General features: G+C 44.9%; 1 protein-coding gene across 4 annotated transcripts in view; it reads left to right on the top strand.

Moving 5' to 3' along the window:
* Nucleotides 1-21,849, top strand: part of OTOP2 (otopetrin 2) — a 142,167-nt gene that overhangs the window by 102,914 nt on the left and 17,404 nt on the right. For all 4 annotated transcript variants that reach the window (XM_040331189.1, XM_040331190.1, XM_040331187.1 and 1 more), the window contains one exon: nt 15,496-15,953. In XM_040331189.1, coding sequence (XP_040187123.1) covers nt 15,512-15,953 — 442 coding nt within the window. In that variant the 5' untranslated portion in view covers nt 15,496-15,511. The remainder of the gene's footprint in view (nt 1-15,495; nt 15,954-21,849) is intronic.

The following is a 21,849-nucleotide window of genomic DNA, read 5'->3' as shown; positions in this document are numbered from 1 at the left end:
GTCTCCATAGGCATCAATGTAAATCGTTCTGGAATCGCATTGTTGGTTCAGATATGTGCAAATATGTGCAAATTCCACCACGCTACTCTCTACAAAAGCCAGGAAGTTAACACCTTTTTTTTTACATTAGACATTAACATGATTCCATTGGCTAGAACATCAATTGCAGCTGTGTCCAACTCCTGAAATTCCCAGTAAAATTTCGGTAAAATCGTGGTAAATTCACGATAGATTCGCACCTCTCCAGCTCAAAACGCAAGGCAAATTGGCACCTCACACAGGGAACGGAACTAATTCGCAACATATAACAGCGCAGCAGTGTGAACCCAGTCTCAGTAAATGTGATATCTCGCGCCAATAGTGAAAAATAAATAATTAGTGTGAATTATTCGTATAAAACAAATAATTAAGGTGAGCTGCTCCCCAAAAATTAAGACCTGAATCAAAATTATAAACGAGTAATGCATAAAGGGGGCGCTAAAATCAGTGTGAATAATGCATAATAATAAATATGTATATAAGTGGGTGGAGGAATAAATAATGAGATGGTCCTACTGAACCAACAGTGAACAATAAAAATACCACTAGTGCAACAGTGATAGCAAATGGTGACAGAAACTATAAATAATGAATGTGATTAAATAAATAAATACATAAATAAATAAATAAAAGTCCATTCATGTGTTTCCGTGTTGAAGAGTACTAGAGCTCAGCAATGCAGTGCTGGAAATTCGATACAAGGGATGTCAACCTCCACCAAGATCAGAATTCACCCCAAAAAAGGTGCACAAATAGATGGCTCCTTACCACAAGGTGTTGACCTTTTTAATTAAAAAAGAGGTCAAGTAAAGCATTGGTCACAGAACCAGTATTCCAGGATTCAAATTGCGCGGCTCTACGTTCCCTTAGTCCAGTCAATCTCACAGTATCAAGCAAAGAGAAAGGGAGACCACCATAGTGAAGTACTGTTTATTAAAATACATAAAATTATAGCATCGCCAAAAGGCCTCCTAATTTTGGTGGTGCCTTGGACCTGGCACTGAGGCTAGTCAGCGTTGCGGAGAGTGTTCCTCGCTGGGGAAGCTGGCGTGAGTTCCAATCTGATTTTAGCGCCTCCTTTATGCATTACCAGTCTCAGTAAAGATAAAAAAAAATAACAAACATGTTATACTTCCCTCCACTGTGCAGCTCGTTTTGCACAGAGTGTCCCCGAACCTGGTCTTCTGGGGTCCCTCGGCGGCTGTCTCGCCCTCCCCCGCAAGAGATTTCTACCTTCATGTGAGTGAGCGAGCATGGTGGAAAGCTCTTGCGGGCGCGCTCCCATAATACAGCGGCAGCCATAGCCGCAGACTGTATCACTCGCCTCCCCACGCCGCATCATTGGATGTGATTGACAGCCGCGGCAGCCAATGGCTGCGCTGCTTTCAATCCATCCAGTGTAGCCAATCATTGGCTAGGCTGAGAACGGAGGAGGATGATGGGGGCAAGCGGGGAACTTTCGAGGGGTCAGGTAAGTAAAACGGGGGCATTAAGGTGAAAAAAACATTTACCTTTACAACCCCTTTAAGCACATAATGACACATTCAAACAAACATACCATTTCAAATTGGCTATCCAAGTAATTGAAAAAATGGGGTGCAGAGCAACTATTCCGGAAAAGATCTTTAATTTCATGCTCTTTAGAAACCATGCACCTAACCTGTAATCACAGCTTTCTTTAATATCTGATAAACTTGTCAGTCGGGAAACAAAGCAGTAAGCAGCTTCCAATTATCAGTCTGTCAACAGGCAGACATGAAGCTATGCGGAAATCCTCCCTTTGTTTATTCTCTGATATCATATTACATCAGCAGATACTTATTCTTTAGCAATAAAAGTTCAAAAGATTAATCAAACATAACCATTTAATTACCATTACCAGTGTCCTAAAAAGGAGTACAATATGGCCCTAATGCACACTGGATGTTATAAAAAAAAGGGCAGTAGCGTTGAGTTTTTCTGATTTTTTTCATTTTTTACCACCTTACCACTGACCGCCCTGTCCAGCGAGGCATGGACATTGCCTTCCACATGCCGGTAGAGAGCAGGATTCGCCTTCCGTGAGAAAAAGTGGCGTTTGGGAACTTGCCACTCAGGTAACGCACATTCCACAAACTCACGGAAGGTGGCAGAATCTACCAACTGAAAAGGCAGCAGATGAAGTGCTAGCAATTTAGCCAAGCTAGCATTCAACCGCTGAGCATGTGGATAGCTGGGAGAGAACTTCTTTCAGCGCTACAGCAGCTGGGGCAGGGAAATCTGCCTGGTACAATCTGACATTGGTGTACTGATAGTAGATTGCCTGCAAGTACTTGGCTGTGACACACCTAATTCTACACCTTCAGTCCTATCAGTGAAGGCTTTAGAGAGGACTGAGGGTATAGTGGGGTTGGAGATCCCAGCTGATGAGGAGCAAGGAGAGGTCCGCTTTGTTCTTTGGTGTAGGTCTTTGAGGTACGCTTGCCAACGAACTGCATGGCAGGTCGACATATGTCTGGTCAAGCATTTGGTGCCCAAGCGGGTGATGTTTTGGCCACAAGAGATACGCTTGCGACATATGTTGCAAATAGCAGCGGTGCGATCTGATGCACTCGTCTCAAAAAAGGCCCACACCAAAGAACTTTTGGAATAACGCAGAGAGACAGCAGCACCCTGCACATGCGGAGCTCTGCGTTGTGATGCAGTCGGTGTGCTGCCCTTAAGCTGGCCCCTGGAGGGCATCCTGCCTCGTTGGAGATGTGCCTCCTCCTCCTCTCTCCTATCAGGCACCCACGTGGAGTCAGTGACCTCATCATCCCCTCCCTCCTCATCACTGTAAAAAAACTGTCAGTATGCTGAAGCTGGGGGACCATGACTGCCCTGTTACGTTACTGCCTTCCTCTAGCTGTGTACCATCATGGGAGCCTTCAAAATGCTGCGCATCCTCCTGCAGCATGTACCCAACACTGTGGTCAAACAGTTCAGGGGACTCCTCCGGAGGACATGGTGGGGCTAGGGAAGGAGTGACTGATGCCATTGAGCAGAGGAAAAAGGCAGCGTTGGCAGCTGCTGGGCCTGGGTGAGAGAGGATGAGGAGGATGAGGACGGCTTGGTCATCCACTCTACCAAGTCTTCGGCATGTTGCGGCTCAACGCGGCCAGCTGCCGAAAAAAAAAGGACGAGCGCGTCCCACGGCCACGTGCTGATGAGGATGCACTGTGTCCTCGACCAGCACTGTTGCCTCTAGACGCAGAGCCTGCTTGTCTCTTTTATCGGCTCGTGACTCTCTGCCTCTCCTTGTTGTCCTTCCAGACATAATAATGGCCATCAATTGTCGCCACTGTGCCTATAAATTGTCGCCACTGTCCCTATAAATTGTCGCCACTGTGCCATGCCAAACGCAGCCACTGTGCCATCAATTGTCGCCACTGTGCCATGCCAAATGCAGCCACTGTGCCCATCAATTGCCGCCACTGTGCCCATTAATTGCCGCCACTGTGCCCATCAAACGCAGCCACTATGCCCATCAAATGCAGCCACTGTGCCATAAAATTGTTGCCACTGTGCCATAAAATTGTCGCCACTGTGCCATGCCAGCACAGTGGCGACAATTTTATGACACAGTGGCTGCGTTTGATGGGGATAGTGGCGGCAATTGATCGGCACAGTGGCAGCAATTGATGGGCACAGTGAGGCTGCAATTGATGTTTTTTTTTTTTTTCCGTTTGTTTGTGCATCCCAAAAATGTTGGGCACCAGCCGCCACTGGTCTGTACTGGAAAAAGGGTAGTCTGTACTGAGGGGTCTGTATTAAGTATTAAGTAGAAGGGTAGTTTGTACTGAGGGGTCTGTACTGGGGGGAGGGTAGTCTATACTGAGCGGTCTGTACTGAGACGTCTGTGCCTAGAGCGGAGTCTGTACATGTAGCGCCCCCTTACTTTTAGTACGGGCGCTACACTAAAGTTAGTGGGGAATGGAAGGGTTAGTTTTACTCCCATTCGTGATTTATGGAAATTCAGGCTACTGTCCACTTCAGAATCGGTCCTGTAGGTCAGTCTGCTCTCCAGGGGTATGTTATCACCTCTGGGCGGCAGTTGGCGCTAGAGGGGTTCTGACAGACCCACCTTCTCCAAGCAGCCAATCAGAGGAGTCTTCCCTCGTTGGGCATGCTGGGAGGGGGATATATCTGGGGCAGCCGCTTTTGGCAGATTGTTCTATGCGTGGGCCCGAGTTCCAGGTGCGGTACCCACCTTCAGGGTAAGCGCATCCATGGGCCCCGCCACCGTGGCCTGCTTCACTGAGGTTGTGCACCATGCAGAGCCTCATCCTGACATTGAGAGGGGCCCTAGCGACTTGCTGGGTCCCAACCTTCTGTTGAGAGGATCCTAAGCTGGAGGCTGTGCGATGGGGGATCGGCTCAGGGGAACCTAGAACTAGAGGTTGTCCGGGAGGCCCAGACGAACCATCGGGGATCCGGTCACCACACCATATGACAGGTATGCTCAAGCTGTCAGTGGGTGACCCTGATTGAACTAACTGGGAGGATTTGCTCAAATTGATCTCACAAATCCCAAGTTGTCCGGCCTGTGGCAAAGTCCCTGAGTCAGGCCTCTGGCAGAGGTCTGTTTCCTCCCAGTGATCTGCAAATGACGCTTCGGCTGCCAGGCCTGAGATAAACGCCTGTCCGGGGGCACTTTACCCACCCTGATTGGGGGTGGCGACGAATTGAGCTATATCATTGCTGAGAGCAGGCTTGCTCTCTATTCATGTCCAGGGCCTGATACTAAAGTTTCTCTACGATCATCAACCTTTCTCTGTCGTGTGCCATGTTGATGTTGGCCGTGTTGGGCCTTGGAATAAAGCATTAAACACTGAATTGATGTCTGGACACTTGCTCTTTATTCACACTCACAGAAGTCACCCCTAGACCAAGTTAAGAAGGTAACTCAGTAAGCCGATCCCAAACTAATCAGCTGCTCCTTCGGGGGTGAGCGCTACATACAGAAGAGGTGGGCTGGTAGATGGATTTAGGGACTAGGGATTTAGTGATTATTGTACTATGGAGGATATAGGTTTGAAGGAGGAAAATTTGTACTTGGAAGAAGGATTTATTTTGTGGCCTTAATCAAACTAAAAATATAATCAGTGCTTGGAGTAAATCATGCAAAATTCTTTTGACATTGATTTATACAACTACTGCCACCCTTATTAGTAAATAAAATAATCAAAAAGAAGAAATGTAATTCCCCAAACAGGTAGCTCAATTAATTGTGGCAAAATAAATAAACGTAAAGTGGCGTTCCACCCTAAAATGGAACTTCCGCTTTTTGGAATCCCCCCCCCCCTCCAGAGTCACATTTGGCACCTTTCAGGGGGGAGGAGGAGGTTGTTTATAAATAAATTAATAAGCTTGGTCCCAGGAATGAACCCTGGGGGACCCCACTTTCCACCCCTGACCATTCCGAGTACTCACCATTTATCACCACCCTCTGAACTTGCCCTTGTAGCCAGTTTTCAATACATGTATATTGCAAAATCCAGATACACCATGTCTACGGGCCTTCTTTTATCTAGATGGCAGCTCACCTCCTCATAGAAGGTTAACAGCAGGCCCGGACTGGCCATAGGGCACACTGGGCATTTGCCCGTTGGGCCACGGCCTCAGGGCTGCATGTTTTAGAAAGAGTGGCTTCTTGATGACTGGGCCGCACAGCGGGAGGTAAGCGGCGACCGCGGTCCGGACAAGGTTAACACAGACTGCAGCCGCCACTCACCCCCCGCTACATGGGCACACTTAAGAGGTGCAGAAGGAAGTGGGAGAGAAGACTCCTGTGACATGCAGGAAGTACCAGAAGGGGACAGACACCTTGCGGGGCCGGCTTCGCTGGAGGTATAGCTGCACTCAGACGGCGACTGTCTCTCTCCTAAGACCGGCTGGGACACTATGATGGCTGCAAGGTGAGCACAGTGAAAAAAAAACCCTAACATGTTCCAGTGCGTTACATCAAAAGTCTTGCTCTGTAGTGAGGTGGAAAGGGAGTGGATTGGGGCTGTCTATTTACTGGTCTGGGGCTGTCTATTTACTGGTCTGGGGCTGTCTATTTACTGGTCTGGGGCTGTCTATTTACTGGTCTGGGGCTGTCTATGAACTGGTATGGGACTGTCTATGAACTGGTATGGGACTGTCCATGTACTGGTATGGGGCTGTCTATTTACTAGTCTGGGGCTGTCTATTTACTGGTATGGGGCTGTCTATTAACTGGTCTAGGGCTGTCTCTCTACTGGTCTGAGGCTGTCTCTTTGCTGGTCTGGTGCCATTTCTTTGCTAGTCTGGGGCCATCTCTTTGCTGGTCTGGGGATGTCTCTGCTGGATTGGGATGTCTCTCGGAATGAATATCTGGTCACCAACCCCCCTAGCAAAGGCCCGCCCCACATCTTTGCCCTACAACCCCCAGGGATTGAGCTGCCCTGTTTAAAATGACCAAGCCTATTTTTTGTCCCAGTCCGGCCTTTGGCAAGAATGATTCTTCATGAATCCGTGCGGATTACTGCTAATGATATCGTTGTTATTACTAAAAATCTTGTGTATATAGTCCCTTATCATCCCCTCCAAGAGCTTGCATACAATTGATGTTAGGCTAACTGGTCTGTAATTCCCAGGGATGTAACTTTTTTAAATATTGGTGCTACCTTGGCTTTTCTCCAATCAGCTGGTACCATTCCAGTCAGTAGACTGTTCATAAACATTAGGAACAATGGTCTGGCAATTACTTGACTGAGTTCCTTAGGGACCCTCTGGTGCAAGCCATCTGGTTCCAGTGATTTATTAATGTTAAGTTTTTGAAGTCTAATTCTAATTCTGTCCTCTGTTAGCCATGAGGGTGCTTCCTGTGACATGTCATGAGGATAAACATTGCAGCTTTGGTTACTGAAGCCCCCCGATTCCCTTGTGAAGACTGAGGAGAAGAATAAATTCAATACCTTTTGCCATCTCTCCATCCCCTAGTGACCAGATTCCCTTCATCATTCTTTATGGGACTAATATGATCTGACCTCCATTTATTTCTATTTATGTACTTAAAGAATTTCTTGGGATTTTTTTTATTCTCCTCTACTATGTGCCTATCTTAGCCGCCCTGATAGAGTAGTATTATTATTATTATTTATTACAATTCTTTTTTTTGTCCCTGTTGGGGGGCTTTGGTGAAATATCTCCCCTTTGAGACAGAGAAAAGGACTAAGGACTCAGATTCCTCGCTCCCTTTCTCTGCAGCCTCAGCTGCACTGAAGATGGTTGAACAGAGACAGAGGGTTCATTCATAAACTGAAGCATAGCAATAGTTTACAATGCTTCAGTTATGAATGGACAGAGTCAGTAATGGGTACTTAAATTAAATATATTAGAAAAAGCTTGTCGGAGTGGAATCAGCAGCCACAGAATTGATGGCAGAAAGTGCAATAGCTGGTTTATAATGTGACCAGCATTCATTTCTGGTGAGCTGACCTAGTGATAACCCTGGAGGATTGCACTGGGTATTGGATGCACATTGGAATGCAACGTTTTTTAAAGAGTGGATTTGCATCTAGGACTACACTATTAGTGGTTTTGGGGCTTTTTTTTTGTCAAACATATGGACTTTCTTTTTTTGAGCACATTGTTTTTTTAGATGCATGTGATTTTTGATATTGCATGTGATTCATGATATTGGTTGAACATTTTTTCTGCAATAGCATTTTATTGCACATCAATTTTTACAGTAGAAAGTGCTAGTGTTCTGAGTCAACGTTGACCTCAAAGTATTCAGCTTCTCAGCTGTGTCATACAACACGGTATCCACAGAAAAGAGTGCCATACAGCTGCCAGCTTTCAGTCAATTTCAATCCACCTGAATTTGCACACACAATGGTAAATAATTACTAGACATTAACCACTTCATTACTGGGCACTTAAACCCCCTTTGTGCCCAGACCAATTTTCAGCTTTCAGCACTGACGCATTTTGAATAACAATTGCGCGGTCATACAACACTGTACCCAAATTATATTTTTATCATTTTTTTCGCACAAATAGAGCTTTCTTTTGGTGGTATTTGATCATCTCTGCGATTTTTATTTTTTGCGCTATAAACAAAAAAAGACAGAAAATTTGGAAAAAAAACACAATATTTTTTACTTTTTGTTATAATAATATCCCAATTTTTTTTTAAAAATATGTATTTCTTTCCTCGGTTTAGGCCGATACGTATTCTTCTACATATTTTTGTAAAAAAAAAAACGGAATAAGCGTATTTGATCGGTTTGCGCAAAAGTTATAGCACCTACAAAATAGGGGATAGATTTATGATTTATTTTTTATTTTTTTATTTTTTATTAGTAATGGCGGCGATCTGCGATATTGCGACGGACATATCGGACACTTTTGACACAAATTTGGGACCATTCACATTTATACAGCGATCAGTGCTATAAAAATGCACTAATTACTGTATAAACGTGACTGGCAGGGAAGGGGTTAACACTAGGGGGTGAGGAAGGGGTTAAATGTATTCCCTGGGTGTGTTCTGTGTGGGGGGAGGGGACTGACTGGGGGAGGTGACCGATGCTGTGTCCCTATGTACAAGAGACACAGATCGGTTTCCTCTCTCCCTGACAGGACGTGGAGCTCTGTGTTTACACACAGAGCTCCACGTCCTTGCTGTCACCGCCGATCGCGTGTACCCGGCGGACATCGCGGCCGCCAGGTACACTCATCGGCTTCCCGGCGATGCGCCGGCACAGTGTTTACCCGCTGCTCGCCCCCCAGCGGCGCGCGCAGGTCATGCACAGAAAAAGACGTTCACTCGGCACTTGAGAGCCGCGCTGTGGACGTCTTGTCTATAGCGCGGATCTCAAGTGGTTGTAAACCCTGTTACCCCCTTTGTACCTACAGGTAAGCCTATAACAAATACCTCTGTCTGGTCTTGAAGAACAGTGGTTATAGAAGAGGATCTGGTGGATGATTTTTTTTGGGGGGGGGGGGGGTTCAAACTCACAACCTGGTGCTTGTTAGGCCATCACCTTACACACTGTGCCGCCAGCTGAGGATGATGCAGAAGCAGATGCCTGTGTGCCCCAGAAGGGGGAGGCAAAAGATTCCTCTTCCAAGAACTCTGTGCCTAAGAGAAACCTCAGTGTCAGAGTTTAATTCAGACTCAGAGGATCTTTTTTAAGTTTTCTCTCAGTGGTGTGCACTGATTTGAAGATTCCACTTCATGAAACCTCTTATCAGAAAGTTCTACCCCTGAAATCCCTAGTAATTTCCTTTACATCCTCATGATAAGGAGGTTATATACCAATACTGGACTCGTTCCACCAGAGATTTGGCCAACAATACCCTATGGAAGAGGAATTTATTAAGAAGTAGAGTGTGATTTTATCTCTATAAAAACCTCATGTGCCTGGTGGACGATGTTCCGGTTTTTAAGAATGCTTCTAACAAACCTCTGGAAACCTTGTTCAAGGAGTCTTTTTGCCTTGGTGGGTGCTGCTTTTCAGCCAGCAGTTGCGGCTATTGAACTCTGCCAGAGACTTAAAGCGTAACTACACTTTTGTTGAGAAAAAATCATTCCCCTTTGGGTGATTTGTGTACATTGCAAGGATGTTAACAAACTTTGTTGCAGATTCCTACCTTTTTGTTATTCTGAAGAAATCCCTGTGTGTTTGTCTGTATCCATGTGGGAAAGTGAATCTAATGGGAGTGGTTTCGTAATTATCAATCAGCTGTACATCTGCAAGACTCCAATGAGGAAAGCTGCTGGGCCTGCAGTGATTTCCTATTGAAAGTATCTCACCAAAAATTACATTTGTGTTGCAGGGGATACCTGAAATCTGACTTGTATTTTAGTGTGGACTTTTGGAAAAATCAATGAGCCAATCACACAAGTAGGAAATTATGTTTCTGAGGGCCATTCTGTACACATTCTTTGTACAGAACACCTCCAGGTAACCCATATTGCATTGCATTTTCATACAATTACAGAGCTGCAGATTGAACAGGAAAGTTCATTTTTAATAACATTCAATTACGCTATATTACTTTTTCTTTTTTGGAATTTTTTTTACCCACAAAAGTGGAGTTACCCTTTAGGGTTGGAGTAAGACTTCTGTCCTAAAGGTTAGGTAGGTTAGATACCTTTAGTAAAGAAAACTGTTGCATTTGCAGGCTAGCGATCATCTTCTTATTCAAGTATTGATTGTTCCAGTGCGAAATGGGAAAAAGATTTTAAGGGTTCTGTTCAAACTTCTTTACTGTTCTATAACCAAATGGCAATGTTCATCCCATATTGGATCTCAAATATCTCAACTAGTTTCTTCAGGTACAAAGTTTTTAAAAGAAATCACAACATGTGCTTGTGGCCTCAATCCAACCAGGGGATTGGTTGGATTGAGGTCAGATGTCCTGATTTTTCCTCTTCACAAGATGTTCCTTCGGCCTGTCCACAGCCCCATGTGGTACCGAGCAAACCACACTCCACTCCTTGCAGCAGCAGCTCCATCTTGGATGCCTCCTTCTCCCACCTGCAGATGCGCCAATGACTATAATGTATGAGATCATTGACACAATGGGGGATATTTACTAAACCGGGAGAGTGCAAAATCTGGTCCAACTCTAGAAACCAGGGGAGAAAGAAAGTTTTTTTTGGGACTTTAAATGCGGTTCAAGGGGCCATTCAGGTCCCCTCCTCCATCCCGGTTCAATATTTAAAAAGGAGGACAAGAGGCGGGACTTTGCATGAATCACACGGAAGCAAATGGATAAATTGGATAAAAGACAGCCTTTAATTGGTTCAAATTGTCATATAATTTCATATTAAAATTTTATGCATTTTGCTATATAACAGTATCTATACATTACATTAGAACCAAATATTGCATAGTAATTAACATTCCAAGAAGGAAATGTATATATTTACTAGGGATGTCCCGATACCGATACTAGTATCGGTATCGGGACCGATACCGAGCATTTCCCCGAGTACTTGTACTCGGGGAAATGCTCCCGATGCTTCACCCGATACTTGGGCGGGCAGGCAGGGGAGTTGCAAATCTTCTCTCCCCCATGGTCAGTGTTATATTCCCCTGTCCGTGCCGTTCTCTCTCCTCCCCTTCCCCCGTCCGTCCATCCGTGCAGTTCTCCCCCCCCCCCCGTCAGTCCAGATCTCTCTCCGTCCGTCCGTGCAGTTTTTTCCTCCCCCCATCCGTGCAGTTCTTTCCCCCCCATCCAGATCTCTCTCCGTGCAGTTCTTTCCTCCCCCCCCCCATCCAGATCTCTCTCCGTCCATCCGTGCAGTTCTTTCCCCCCCCCCCCGTCCAGATCTCTCTCCGTGCAGTTCTTTCCCCCCCCCGTCCAGATCTCTCTCCGTCCGTGCAGTTCTTTCCTCCCCCCCCCCGTCCAGATCTCTCTCCATCCGTGCAGTTCTTTCCTCCCCCCCCCCCCCAGATCTCTCTCCATCCGTGCAGTTCTTCCCCCCCCCCCCGTCCAGATCTCTCTCCGTCCATCCGTGCAGTTCTCTCTGCATTCCCCCCCCCCCCCCCGTCCGTGCCGCTCTCCCCCCTCAATCTGTCAGGGGGGAGAGCGGAGGTAGAAGCCGCTAAGCCCGGCTCCTACTTTTTCCGAATGAACTGTTCATTCATATAACTGAGCATCGTAACCTCCTGTGATTACGATGCTTCAGTTTATGAATGGAGGAGCTTCCCTCCATTCATTTCAGCTGAGGCTGCTGAGAAAGGGACTGGGGAATCTGTTTCCCTAGTCCTTTTCTCTGTCTTAAAGGGGAGATGCCAGAGGTCTGTTAAGACCCCTGATATTTCACCAAAGCCCCCCAACAGGGCTGATTAAAAATAAAAAATTGCAATAAATATTAAAAAATAAATAAAAATAAAATGTAAAAAAATAAATAAAAAAAAACACACTGACAATTCATTAATATTCCCATGCTTATCAGAGCCGGAAAGGCTATTTCAAGATTTACCACAGGACCTGAAAACCCTATGTGGCCTAGTGTGAGGCTAGGAAATTTCATCCTCGCAAATATGTTGTAGGATATAGCTTTGCTTTTTTCTAAATGAGTGTTGATATGCATCTGGCCTTAAAGGGGTTGTAAAGGTTTGTCTTTTATTTTCTAAATTGGTTCCTTTAAGCTAGTGCATTGTTGGTTCACTTACCTTTTTTTTTTTATTTCCCTTCTAATTTTTTTTTTTCTTTGTTTGAATTTCTCACTTCCTGTTTCTCCTCAGTAATCTTTCCACCATCATCCGAGCGGTGGAAAGTCATTTAGAACAGCTTACTGAACACCTTACTGAGGAGGAACAGGAAGTGAAAAATTCAGACAAAGAAAACAAAGAAAAAAAAACATTTAGAAGGGAAATGGGAGGAAAAGGTAAGTGAACCAACAATGCACTAGCTTAAAGGAACCTATTTAGAAAATAAAAAAATAACCATTACACCCCCTTTAAGTACAATTAAGGGTTAGATTCTAGCTTTGGAAGTCCTCTTCTCATTCCTTGGCGCATGCTTTTTTTTCAAAGTATCATGCATATTGTTCCTCTTGTCGGATTGCCTTTAACCCTGTGGGATCTCAGTTTGGCTCATTGTGTTCTACAGAGACACTCATTTCAGCCTATTTATTAATTAATTACATGTACTTATATAGTGCTGTTAATTTGCACAGCTCTTCACATATTTATTGTACATTTACATCAGTCCCTGCCCTCATGGAGCTTAGAATCTAGGTTCCCTAACACACATTTATACATACACATAAGAGTGCCAATATGGTCAGAATTCAGTTTAACTACCAGCATGTCTTTGGAGTGTGGGAGAGAAGTGTAGGTGGAAGTCCTAACCACTTACCCACTTTGCTGCCCATATTTAAGACTATTCTTAGTACTTTTGACATGGAAGGTTGTGTTATTGGTTGCCATTACTTTTGCATGTAGGCTATAGAAATCAGCTCTTTCTTATAGGTAGCTGTTTTTTTTTTTTTTTGCCTCCCACCTCAAGCCCTTTTTATCCTAGGCCTCAGTTACTGAGGGACAAAGCTATCCACACTTTTGATGTGGTTCAAGCAGTTAGGATGTATTTTACATTAACAGGCGCAGTCAGGCAAATCAGACTTCCTGGATCACGCAGCTACCAAGTCTATTATTTACCATTGAATTCATCAGCCTATCTCTCAAGCTTATGGCTTAAAAGGAAATGCTCTGCCTTTTTTGGTGGCTGCTCCTTCTACCAGGAGCATATATGCCTCCTGGGCTATCCTTCATCAAGCCTCAGAGGCCCAGGTCTGTAAGGCTGCAACATGGTTTACAGTTCATACTTTTAGACTGGGTTCACACCTATGCGATTTGGATTCAGGTTTCCCCGCTTCCAATTTGCATGGTCATTGTGAGGGTCATTTTTGGTCCATCAGTGGTTGTCATGTTGCCCTAGCGTCACGAGCAATACTTTCGGATATTCCTGTTAGTAAGGATCAATAAAACTGGTCTGTGTCCTGTGATATACAATAAAGAAAACTGGATTCATGACTTGCCTGCAAACTCCTTTTCTTGGAGAACATTACAGGAAATAGAGATCCCTCCCCGCTGTATTGTGGTATATAGCTTGCTACAAAGCTGAGGACCTGCCTGTATTGGAATGGTTACAGTATATCTGTTAGGGGACTTACAGTCTGTTTGCCAGTGTCCGATCACCTTCAGGTGGTGTATAACCCTGTTTGTAAGGATCAACTGCTTGCCGACCAGCGCACGACTATATACGTCAGCAGCATGGCACAGACAGGCAGAAGGGCATGTATATATATACGTCCCCTTTAAGATCGCGGCACTGTGGACACACCCAGTGCAAGCTCCGTGACACTGACCGCGGGTCCTGCGGACTCGAACGCCATGGGGATACCCGCGATCATCTCACAGTAAGGAAGAACGGGGAGATGTTGGTGTAAACAAGCATCTCCCCGCACTGCCTAGTGACAATGACAATCGGAATCGGAAGCGGTGATCACTGTCTTGTCACATGTAGCCCATCCCCCCTTACAGTAAGAATCATTCACTAGGGCACATTTAACTCCTACATGCTACCTAGTGGTTAACCCCTTCACCGCCAGTGTCATTTTCACAGTAATCAGTGCATTTTTTCATAGCACTGATCGGTGTAAAAATGACAATGGTTACTAATAAAAAAAAAATATTAATAAAAATGACATAAAACTATCCCCTATTTTGTAGACGCTATAACTGTTGTGCAAACCGATCGATAAACGCTTATTGCGATTTTTTTTTACCAAAAATATGTAGAAGAATACGTATTGGCCTAAACTGAGGAAAAAATATCTCTTTTTGGGGAATATTTATTGTAGCAAAAAGTAAAAAATATTTATATATATATTTTTTTAATTGTCGCTCTATTTTTGTTTTTAGCACAAAAAATAAAAACCGCAGAGGTGATCAAATACCATCAAAAGATAGCTCTATTTGTGGGGAAAAAAAGGACGTCAATTTTGTTTGGGAGCCACTTCGCACGTCCACGCAATTGTCAGTTAAAGCGACGCAGTGCCGAATCGCAAAAAGTGGCTTGGTCATTTAGCAATAAAATGGTCCGGGGCTTAAGTGGTTAAAAAAGCTGCTTTGTGTCTCATGATGTACTCCAAGAAATGGGTTTTACAAGTCAAAAATCCAGTTTTATGCTTACTTAAAAGAAACTCCTCTTGGAGAAACACAGAGCCTGCCAGTGCAGACATATCCTTTCAGAAAAGCTATCTGAAATCTTTAAAGTGTTTTGCATTATTCTAACACCATGTATAGAATAATCTGTACTGACCTTTCTGGATACATAAAAACTGCAATCCTTTTTATTAATCTCAGGATTAGGTTTTCTTCTACCAGCTATAACGTTAAATATATAAAACAATATATGAGACAAGGGGGGATTGGTGTTGACAAGTATGTAATACAACAAGGCTATCCTAATACTTTTTCCCATCCCTGTGACCATAAAATGATCAATCAAAGGCCAGAGGTCTTTAAATGTCATTGATATTATGCTAAAAATGCTGCACTGACATTCTAGAGTTGCATAGAACTGAATGTGATGACCTGTAACCTTTCAGAATTCTGCAGGAGATTTATCAAACTTATTTGCATTTAAATGAGATGACTGGTCTTCTGTTAATTAAAATGGCTACAGCTGTTTCCATTGTGTTAACCACTTCCTTTCTTCCCCTTTTGCAATGGAATGATGCCAGTAGAGATTTAGTACATAAGGTGCTGTAAGGCCAATATGAGAAAGTGACCATTAAGATGGAATTAACTGAATATAAATCTCTTTACATTTCCATAGTTAATGACTTCGATATGAAATCTGAGCCTCATTGGCCAATCCACTAAACATATGACTTTCTTAAAGGATGTAGGTTAAATGTTTTCATTTCGTCTTTTCCAGGACCAGTACGTGAAAGATGGGCAGCACAAAAGCAGCCCAGGAAGAATTGGAAGTACCACAGGATGTCAATCAAGATAGCAAAGTCCCCGATGCAGTACAAGAAGATGCAGTTCCCGTTTCTAACACAGATGCCATGGCTTTGGCCCTTTCAGTGGTTCAGGTTGAAATGCCTGTTTTAAATCATGAGCCAGGCAGCCCATCAGTTCACAACCAAGTCTGGAAGAAAGGGGGTCGCTTGTTATCTGCACTGCTGGCTATTAATGTTGGTCTGATAGCCTGTGTTCTTGTTAGCAGTGGTTCCTTAGAAGAGGTCATAGTGCAGGACACAGAAGTCCTTGCTTTCCTCGTTATACTAATGCTGCTTTCTACTTTCTGGATGATATTCCAATTTTACTTCTCATGCCGAAAAAATGCAGTTCTCTATAAAGATTCCCATGCGGGACCTGTGTGGTTGAGAGGTAAAGAGGCTACAAAGATTAAAATAAGTAAAAATTATTATATGTCTACTACCTCTCCTGCTGCTATTTCTCCTATACTTCATCTAAACACCCTCTCCTATACCTACTTCTATTCTAACTCCTGACACTACTCCAATCATTACTAATAGGAAGATAACATTGATTTATTATCACTTTTATAGTGTAAACTAGACGTTCAATTGCAGATGCATGCATTGCTACATATGTATAGATAGTATGCTTACATTAATCTTGATTATGTTGCTAAGAATATTGGTACATTTTTTTTAACTCTATTTGTTTTAACGGGCAATTTAGAGCAAGTTTAATTTGAGATCCTCTTGGGCCTTATTTGTCCACTATTTATGGGCTCATGTACACAGTCCTGCTATTTAAATGCAGGAAAAACAACATCGAATGCAGGCCAGCAGATTCCCATTGACTTCAATGTAGTAGTTTAGATCAGTGGTTCTTAACCCTGTCCTTGAGTACTCCCAACAGGCCATGTTTTGGAAATTTCTCTTAGATAAAATAGCTGTCCAAAATACCAAGCCATTGACTCCTGCAAAACCTGCAAACCTGGCCTGTTGAAGGGAATGGGGGAACAGGGTTGAGAGCCACTGGTTTTGATGACAGTTTAAAAGTTTCTTCAGACATTGAGCTGTGTTTAAATTGGAAGCAACCTTCGATGTCACACTGTGGGGTTAATTTACTAAAGGCAAATAGACTGTGCACTTTGCAAGTGCAGTTGTTACAGAGCTTAGTAAATGAGAGGGCGATCTGCTGACTTTCACCATCCAATAATTTTTTTTATTTTCCTTGCAAGTGATTGGATATTGTTTATAAAGTGAAACTTTAGATCATTTACTAAGCTTTGGAGCACCTGCACTTGCAAAATGCATGGTCTACTGCCTTTAGTAAAATAAACCTTTGTGTTTGGCATTAAAATGAAAGAGTATGTGATTGATAAGAACTTTTGTCACATAATTCTGCCTTGATGAATATATTTGCCAGCTCACCATGGATCTTGAGTCCAAACCTTTTTCTTTTTTTTTAAAGCATGATCACAATCTCGAGCAAGAGAATGTAACATTTCAAAATCAAGCAGGACCACTTTGTCAGGCTTGTGAGACATGATTCTGTCCTGTGCACCACCCTCTCATACTACAGTGTGTAAGGGGGGCCTTCTAGTGTCCACAATTCAAGTCTGTTTAGAAGATATGGATGATAAAGGGCTTTGTGGGGCAGCCAAGTGCAGTAGATACAGTAGATGTTGGGATGAAGATCAGAACTACTCAGTAATAGTACTACTACTACTACTACTCAGTGACCTGTCTCCCATTGTTTTTCATCTCTGAGAATGGTTTCATTCTCACCAGTCATGGGGTCACCAGTATGGTATTTGTAAATTGAAAACAAAAACCTGTGGTAATTAAACACTACCACAATAAAGCTCTATCTGTCTCAATTTTTTTTATAAAAATGTGATTTGGGTACAGTGTTGCATGACCCCGCAATTGTCAGGAGCAGTGATTTTAATAATGCTTAAAGTGAAACAATAAAAATGAAAGATTCCTTTAAATATTATGCCTGGGGTCTCCTTCCTCTGCCTGTAAAGTGGTGCATCTGTGCAATGTGTAAAACAGTGCTGCAGCAAAATTACATTTCTAAAGGAAAAAATGTAATTTAAACTTACTAGCGGCTGTAATGTATTGCTGGCTCCTGACAATATAGATTAAAAAATCAAGGAATAAAACAGCATGGGTCCCCCTCCCCCAGTCCATACCAGGCCCTTCGGGTCTGGTATGGCTTTTAAGGGGAACTCTGCCCCAAATTGAAAAAACAAAAAACAGCGTGGGGTCCCCCCAAATCCACACCAGGCCCTTTGGGTCTGGCATAGATTTTATGGGGAACTCCACAAAAACATAAAAAAAAATTGGTGTGGGGTCCCCCTCATAATTCATACTAGACCCTTATCCGAGCAAGCAGTCTGGCTTGTTCTCCCCCCCTTCCTGAACCATACCAGGCTGCTTGCCCTCAACATGGGGATGGTGTTTTGGGGTCCCCCCAAAGCACCTTGTCCCCATGTTGATCGGGACAAGGGCCTCTTCCCGACAACCCTGGCCATTATTTGTCAGGGTCTGCGGATGGGGGGCTTATCGGAATCCGAAGCCCCCTTTAACAAGGGGGTCCCCAGATCTGCCCCCCCCCCCATGTGAATGGATATCGGTACATTGTAACCAAAAAAAGTGTCAAAAAGTAAATACCACAATAGACAGTTTTTTGACAATTGCTTTATTAAAAAAAAAAGTGTCCCGCGATGTACATCCATTGTCAACCACGCCACCCAAAAGAACACGAAAAATAGAAGAAAAAACTCTGCCTCCATGGGAGGCCTCTGGGCGACTGCTGTCTTTTAGCTTTGATAGCTGTTATATAGGCAGGGGCGGGGCCATCCACTGATGTAACCAGATGACCCACCCCATATGACATCACAGAAGGTGGCGGGGTCACTTGCTTATGACACTGGGTGGCCCACCCTTGCCTATATAACAGCTATCACAGCCAAGTCACAGTAGTCACCGGGAGGCCTCCTGTGATACATTTGCCTATATGTCTCAGTTTACTGCTCCCTGCTAGCCAGGTTATTGATGTGCTAATGTCCCCTCACTATTTCTAAAGGTTAATTGATCTATTGTGTTGTGTGAAGGAGAGCTGGGTTTAAGTGGCTTGTGTTAATTATTCTGATTGCTTCATTGTGGTAATTATGTCTCTATATGCGGGGTCGAGCGGTCTGGTTGATGTATTCAGTACAGCTAGTGCTCAGCGTCATTGATGTCATTGTCTAAAGAAAATGTGTTTCAGCATCGGCCCCGTCGTGTCTACCTATAATCTGTATGGAAGCCCCAGTGTGAGGGGGGCGGAGATTTGTCATTGTAACAGTTTTGGAAATGACATATAAGCTGTGTGTGATAACATTAAAGTCTGTCTTGTTCAAGCAGTAAGCTGGTCTCATGTGTGGCTTTCTGGGCGATTCCAGGGATATCCCTCCTCGTGGAATATTGGGGTGATTTTCGTTATGGGAAGAAGGGAACGTTGACGGGGATATCATACCGATACCGTCACAATTGGTTGGTAGCAGTGGGATTTTTCCCTTCTATTCCCCTTCACACCCGGATTCCAAGCAGACACTGGAAGAACTACTGGAAGTTCGTGGAAGGATTGCTAGCAACAAAACCAAGCGGGTCATCATAGCAGAATTAATGGAGCTAGACCAGGAGGACGGGATTGCAGCAACGCCAGCAGTACAAGAGATGGAGACACCAGTGATTCAGGAGGAGGAATCGCCAGCCAACAAGCTAATGAGAGAGAAGCTAGCGTGGTTCGGCCCGAACCCAACGCCAGATGTGGTACTGAAAGTGATGGACATGTTAGTAAACGCAGAACTACAGAAGGCTAAAGAAATAAGAGACACGGAGCTACAGGAGGCTAAAGAAATAAGGGACGCAGAGCTACAGAAGGCTAAAGAAATAAGAGACGCTGAGCTACAGGAGGCTAAAGAAATAAGGGACGCAGAACTACAGAAGGATAAACAAATAAGAGACGCAGAGCTACAGTTAAAACTGGCAGCAGTCCAACAAGCAGCCGCACCTTCTACGAAAAGTGAGTACAGCACAGCAGACGCAAGGAAGATTCCGTTTAGCGCTTTTAAAGCTTTTGATGAAAAGGACTGTGAGATTGATAACTTCCTGGCGGATTTTGAGCGACAATGTAACCTGCACCGAATAGCTAGAGGAGACTGGGTTTCAATATTGTCAGGCAAACTGTCAGGCAAAGCTTCTGATGCTTTCCGGACCGTGCCAGATCAGGATATCCATAGCTACGCCCGGGTTAAAGAAGTGCTCCTGGCTCGTTATGCAGTAACCCCAGAGTCCCACCGACAGAAGTTCAGGGACTCACGCAAAACCACGAAAGACTCTTATGCGGAATGGGCATGCCAATTGTCCCGGTCGGCCTCTAACTGGGCTAACAGCAGCCAGGCCACCACCGCAGAGGACATTTTGCAACTAATGCTCCTGGAGCAATTTTACAATCACATCCAGACGGACGTCAAGGATTGGGTGAGAGATCGCAGGCCCATGACTCTACCAGAGGCCGCGAAGTTGGCGGATGAATATGCAGATACTCGCAAGACGAACCAGGTCACACCACAGGAACAACCTCCACCACAAACGGTGCCCTCACACCCACCAACCGCTAGATACCAACCTCCTAACAGACCGGTGACATCTAGCCCTCGCTATCATCGCCAGGAGGGCAACGAACAACGCTGCTTCCGGTGCAAACAGCTGGGTCACTTCAAGCAGAATTGCCCCATGAATGACAACACCAGGTCAAATTGGTCTCAACCTGGGTACCGCCCACCAGCAGCAGCCCATTGTGTAGACTCGGCTTGGGATCCAAAGGAGCTGGGTCAGGAAGAACCATTGGGCACCCCTTACGAAGCCCTCATGGTACAATCTGTTATTACGGACAACAGGGAACACCATTGTCAGCTGGTCATGGGCGACAGCCCTGAGCCGGAGGGGCCCTGGAGGGAGCTGGGCAGAAAGAGGCACCGCCGGCCACCCTTCAAGAAGAAGAGGTCCTGGAAGCCGTATAACAAGCTGACCTGGGAGGAGAAGAAGCGACTGGAGGAGAGGGAGTCGCAGCGGGCGTCCCAGATGCGTGCCGAGATGTTCGCCAAGGGCCCACCGGTGGCCCCTTACACCACCACCCAGTTCCTGATGATGAAGGACCACGTGGAGAGCCTGCAGGACATGAGCAAGCAGGAGCTGATCCGTGAGTACATAGAGCTGGAGGAGTGCATAAGCCGCAGGGAGGAGGAGAACAACCACCTGAGGTCACAGCAGCATGAACTGGAGATGGAGCTGGAGAAGCTCCAAGAGGAGAACCGGCGGCTGCGGAGGGAGCAGGGGGTGGCTGACCTTATGGGGCTCTGATTCCCCTCCCCCCCCCCTGGACTCTGAGCACCAGTGCTACAGCATTTCAACAAATATAACTTTTTCTTTTTATGAATCTCCTGGGATTGTCACTTCAGAGCCATAACCTGCCCCCTCCCATAGCGGGACACCTAGACGGCGGCGCACAGACCCATTCGCTGTCTTCACACTGACTTCTGGTGACTTTGCAGATCGCACAAAGACTTGGGGACTGACCGGCGTGTGATCTGACGACCCGATGACATACCTGAGTCTGAAGCAGTTGCCAAGGGAGGTCAGTCATGCCAAACGGAGTTAACCTCTGACTAATAGCTCTGAACCCGTCAACCCTACTGGACCAGGGAAGGTCCAACCGGGTTTGCCGGAGCAGGGAGCAAAAGGGGGGCCATTGTGATACATTTGCCTATATGTCTCAGTTTACTGCTCCCTGCTAGCCAGGTTATTGATGTGCTAATGTCCCCTCACTATTTCTAAAGGTTAATTGATCTATTGTGTTGTGTGAAGGAGAGCTGGGTTTAAGTGGCTTGTGTTAATTATTCTGATTGCTTCATTGTGGTAATTATGTCTCTATATGCGGGGTCGAGCGGTCTGGTTGATGTATTCAGTACAGCTAGTGCTCAGCGTCATTGATGTCATTGTCTAAAGAAAATGTGTTTCAGCATCGGCCCCGTCGTGTCTACCTATAATCTGTATGGAAGCCCCAGTGTGAGGGGGGCGGAGATTTGTCATTGTAACAGTTTTGGAAATGACATATAAGCTGTGTGTGATAACATTAAAGTCTGTCTTGTTCAAGCAGTAAGCTGGTCTCATGTGTGGCTTTCTGGGCGATTCCAGGGATATCCCTCCTCGTGGAATATTGGGGTGATTTTCGTTATGGGAAGAAGGGAACGTTG

Source organism: Rana temporaria, chromosome 12 (assembly GCF_905171775.1).
Source record: "Rana temporaria chromosome 12, aRanTem1.1, whole genome shotgun sequence".
Lineage (NCBI taxonomy): Eukaryota > Metazoa > Chordata > Amphibia > Anura > Ranidae > Rana > Rana temporaria.
The sequence above is the reverse complement of the archived record's forward strand: the minus strand, read 5'-3'. Positions and strand labels throughout refer to the sequence as shown.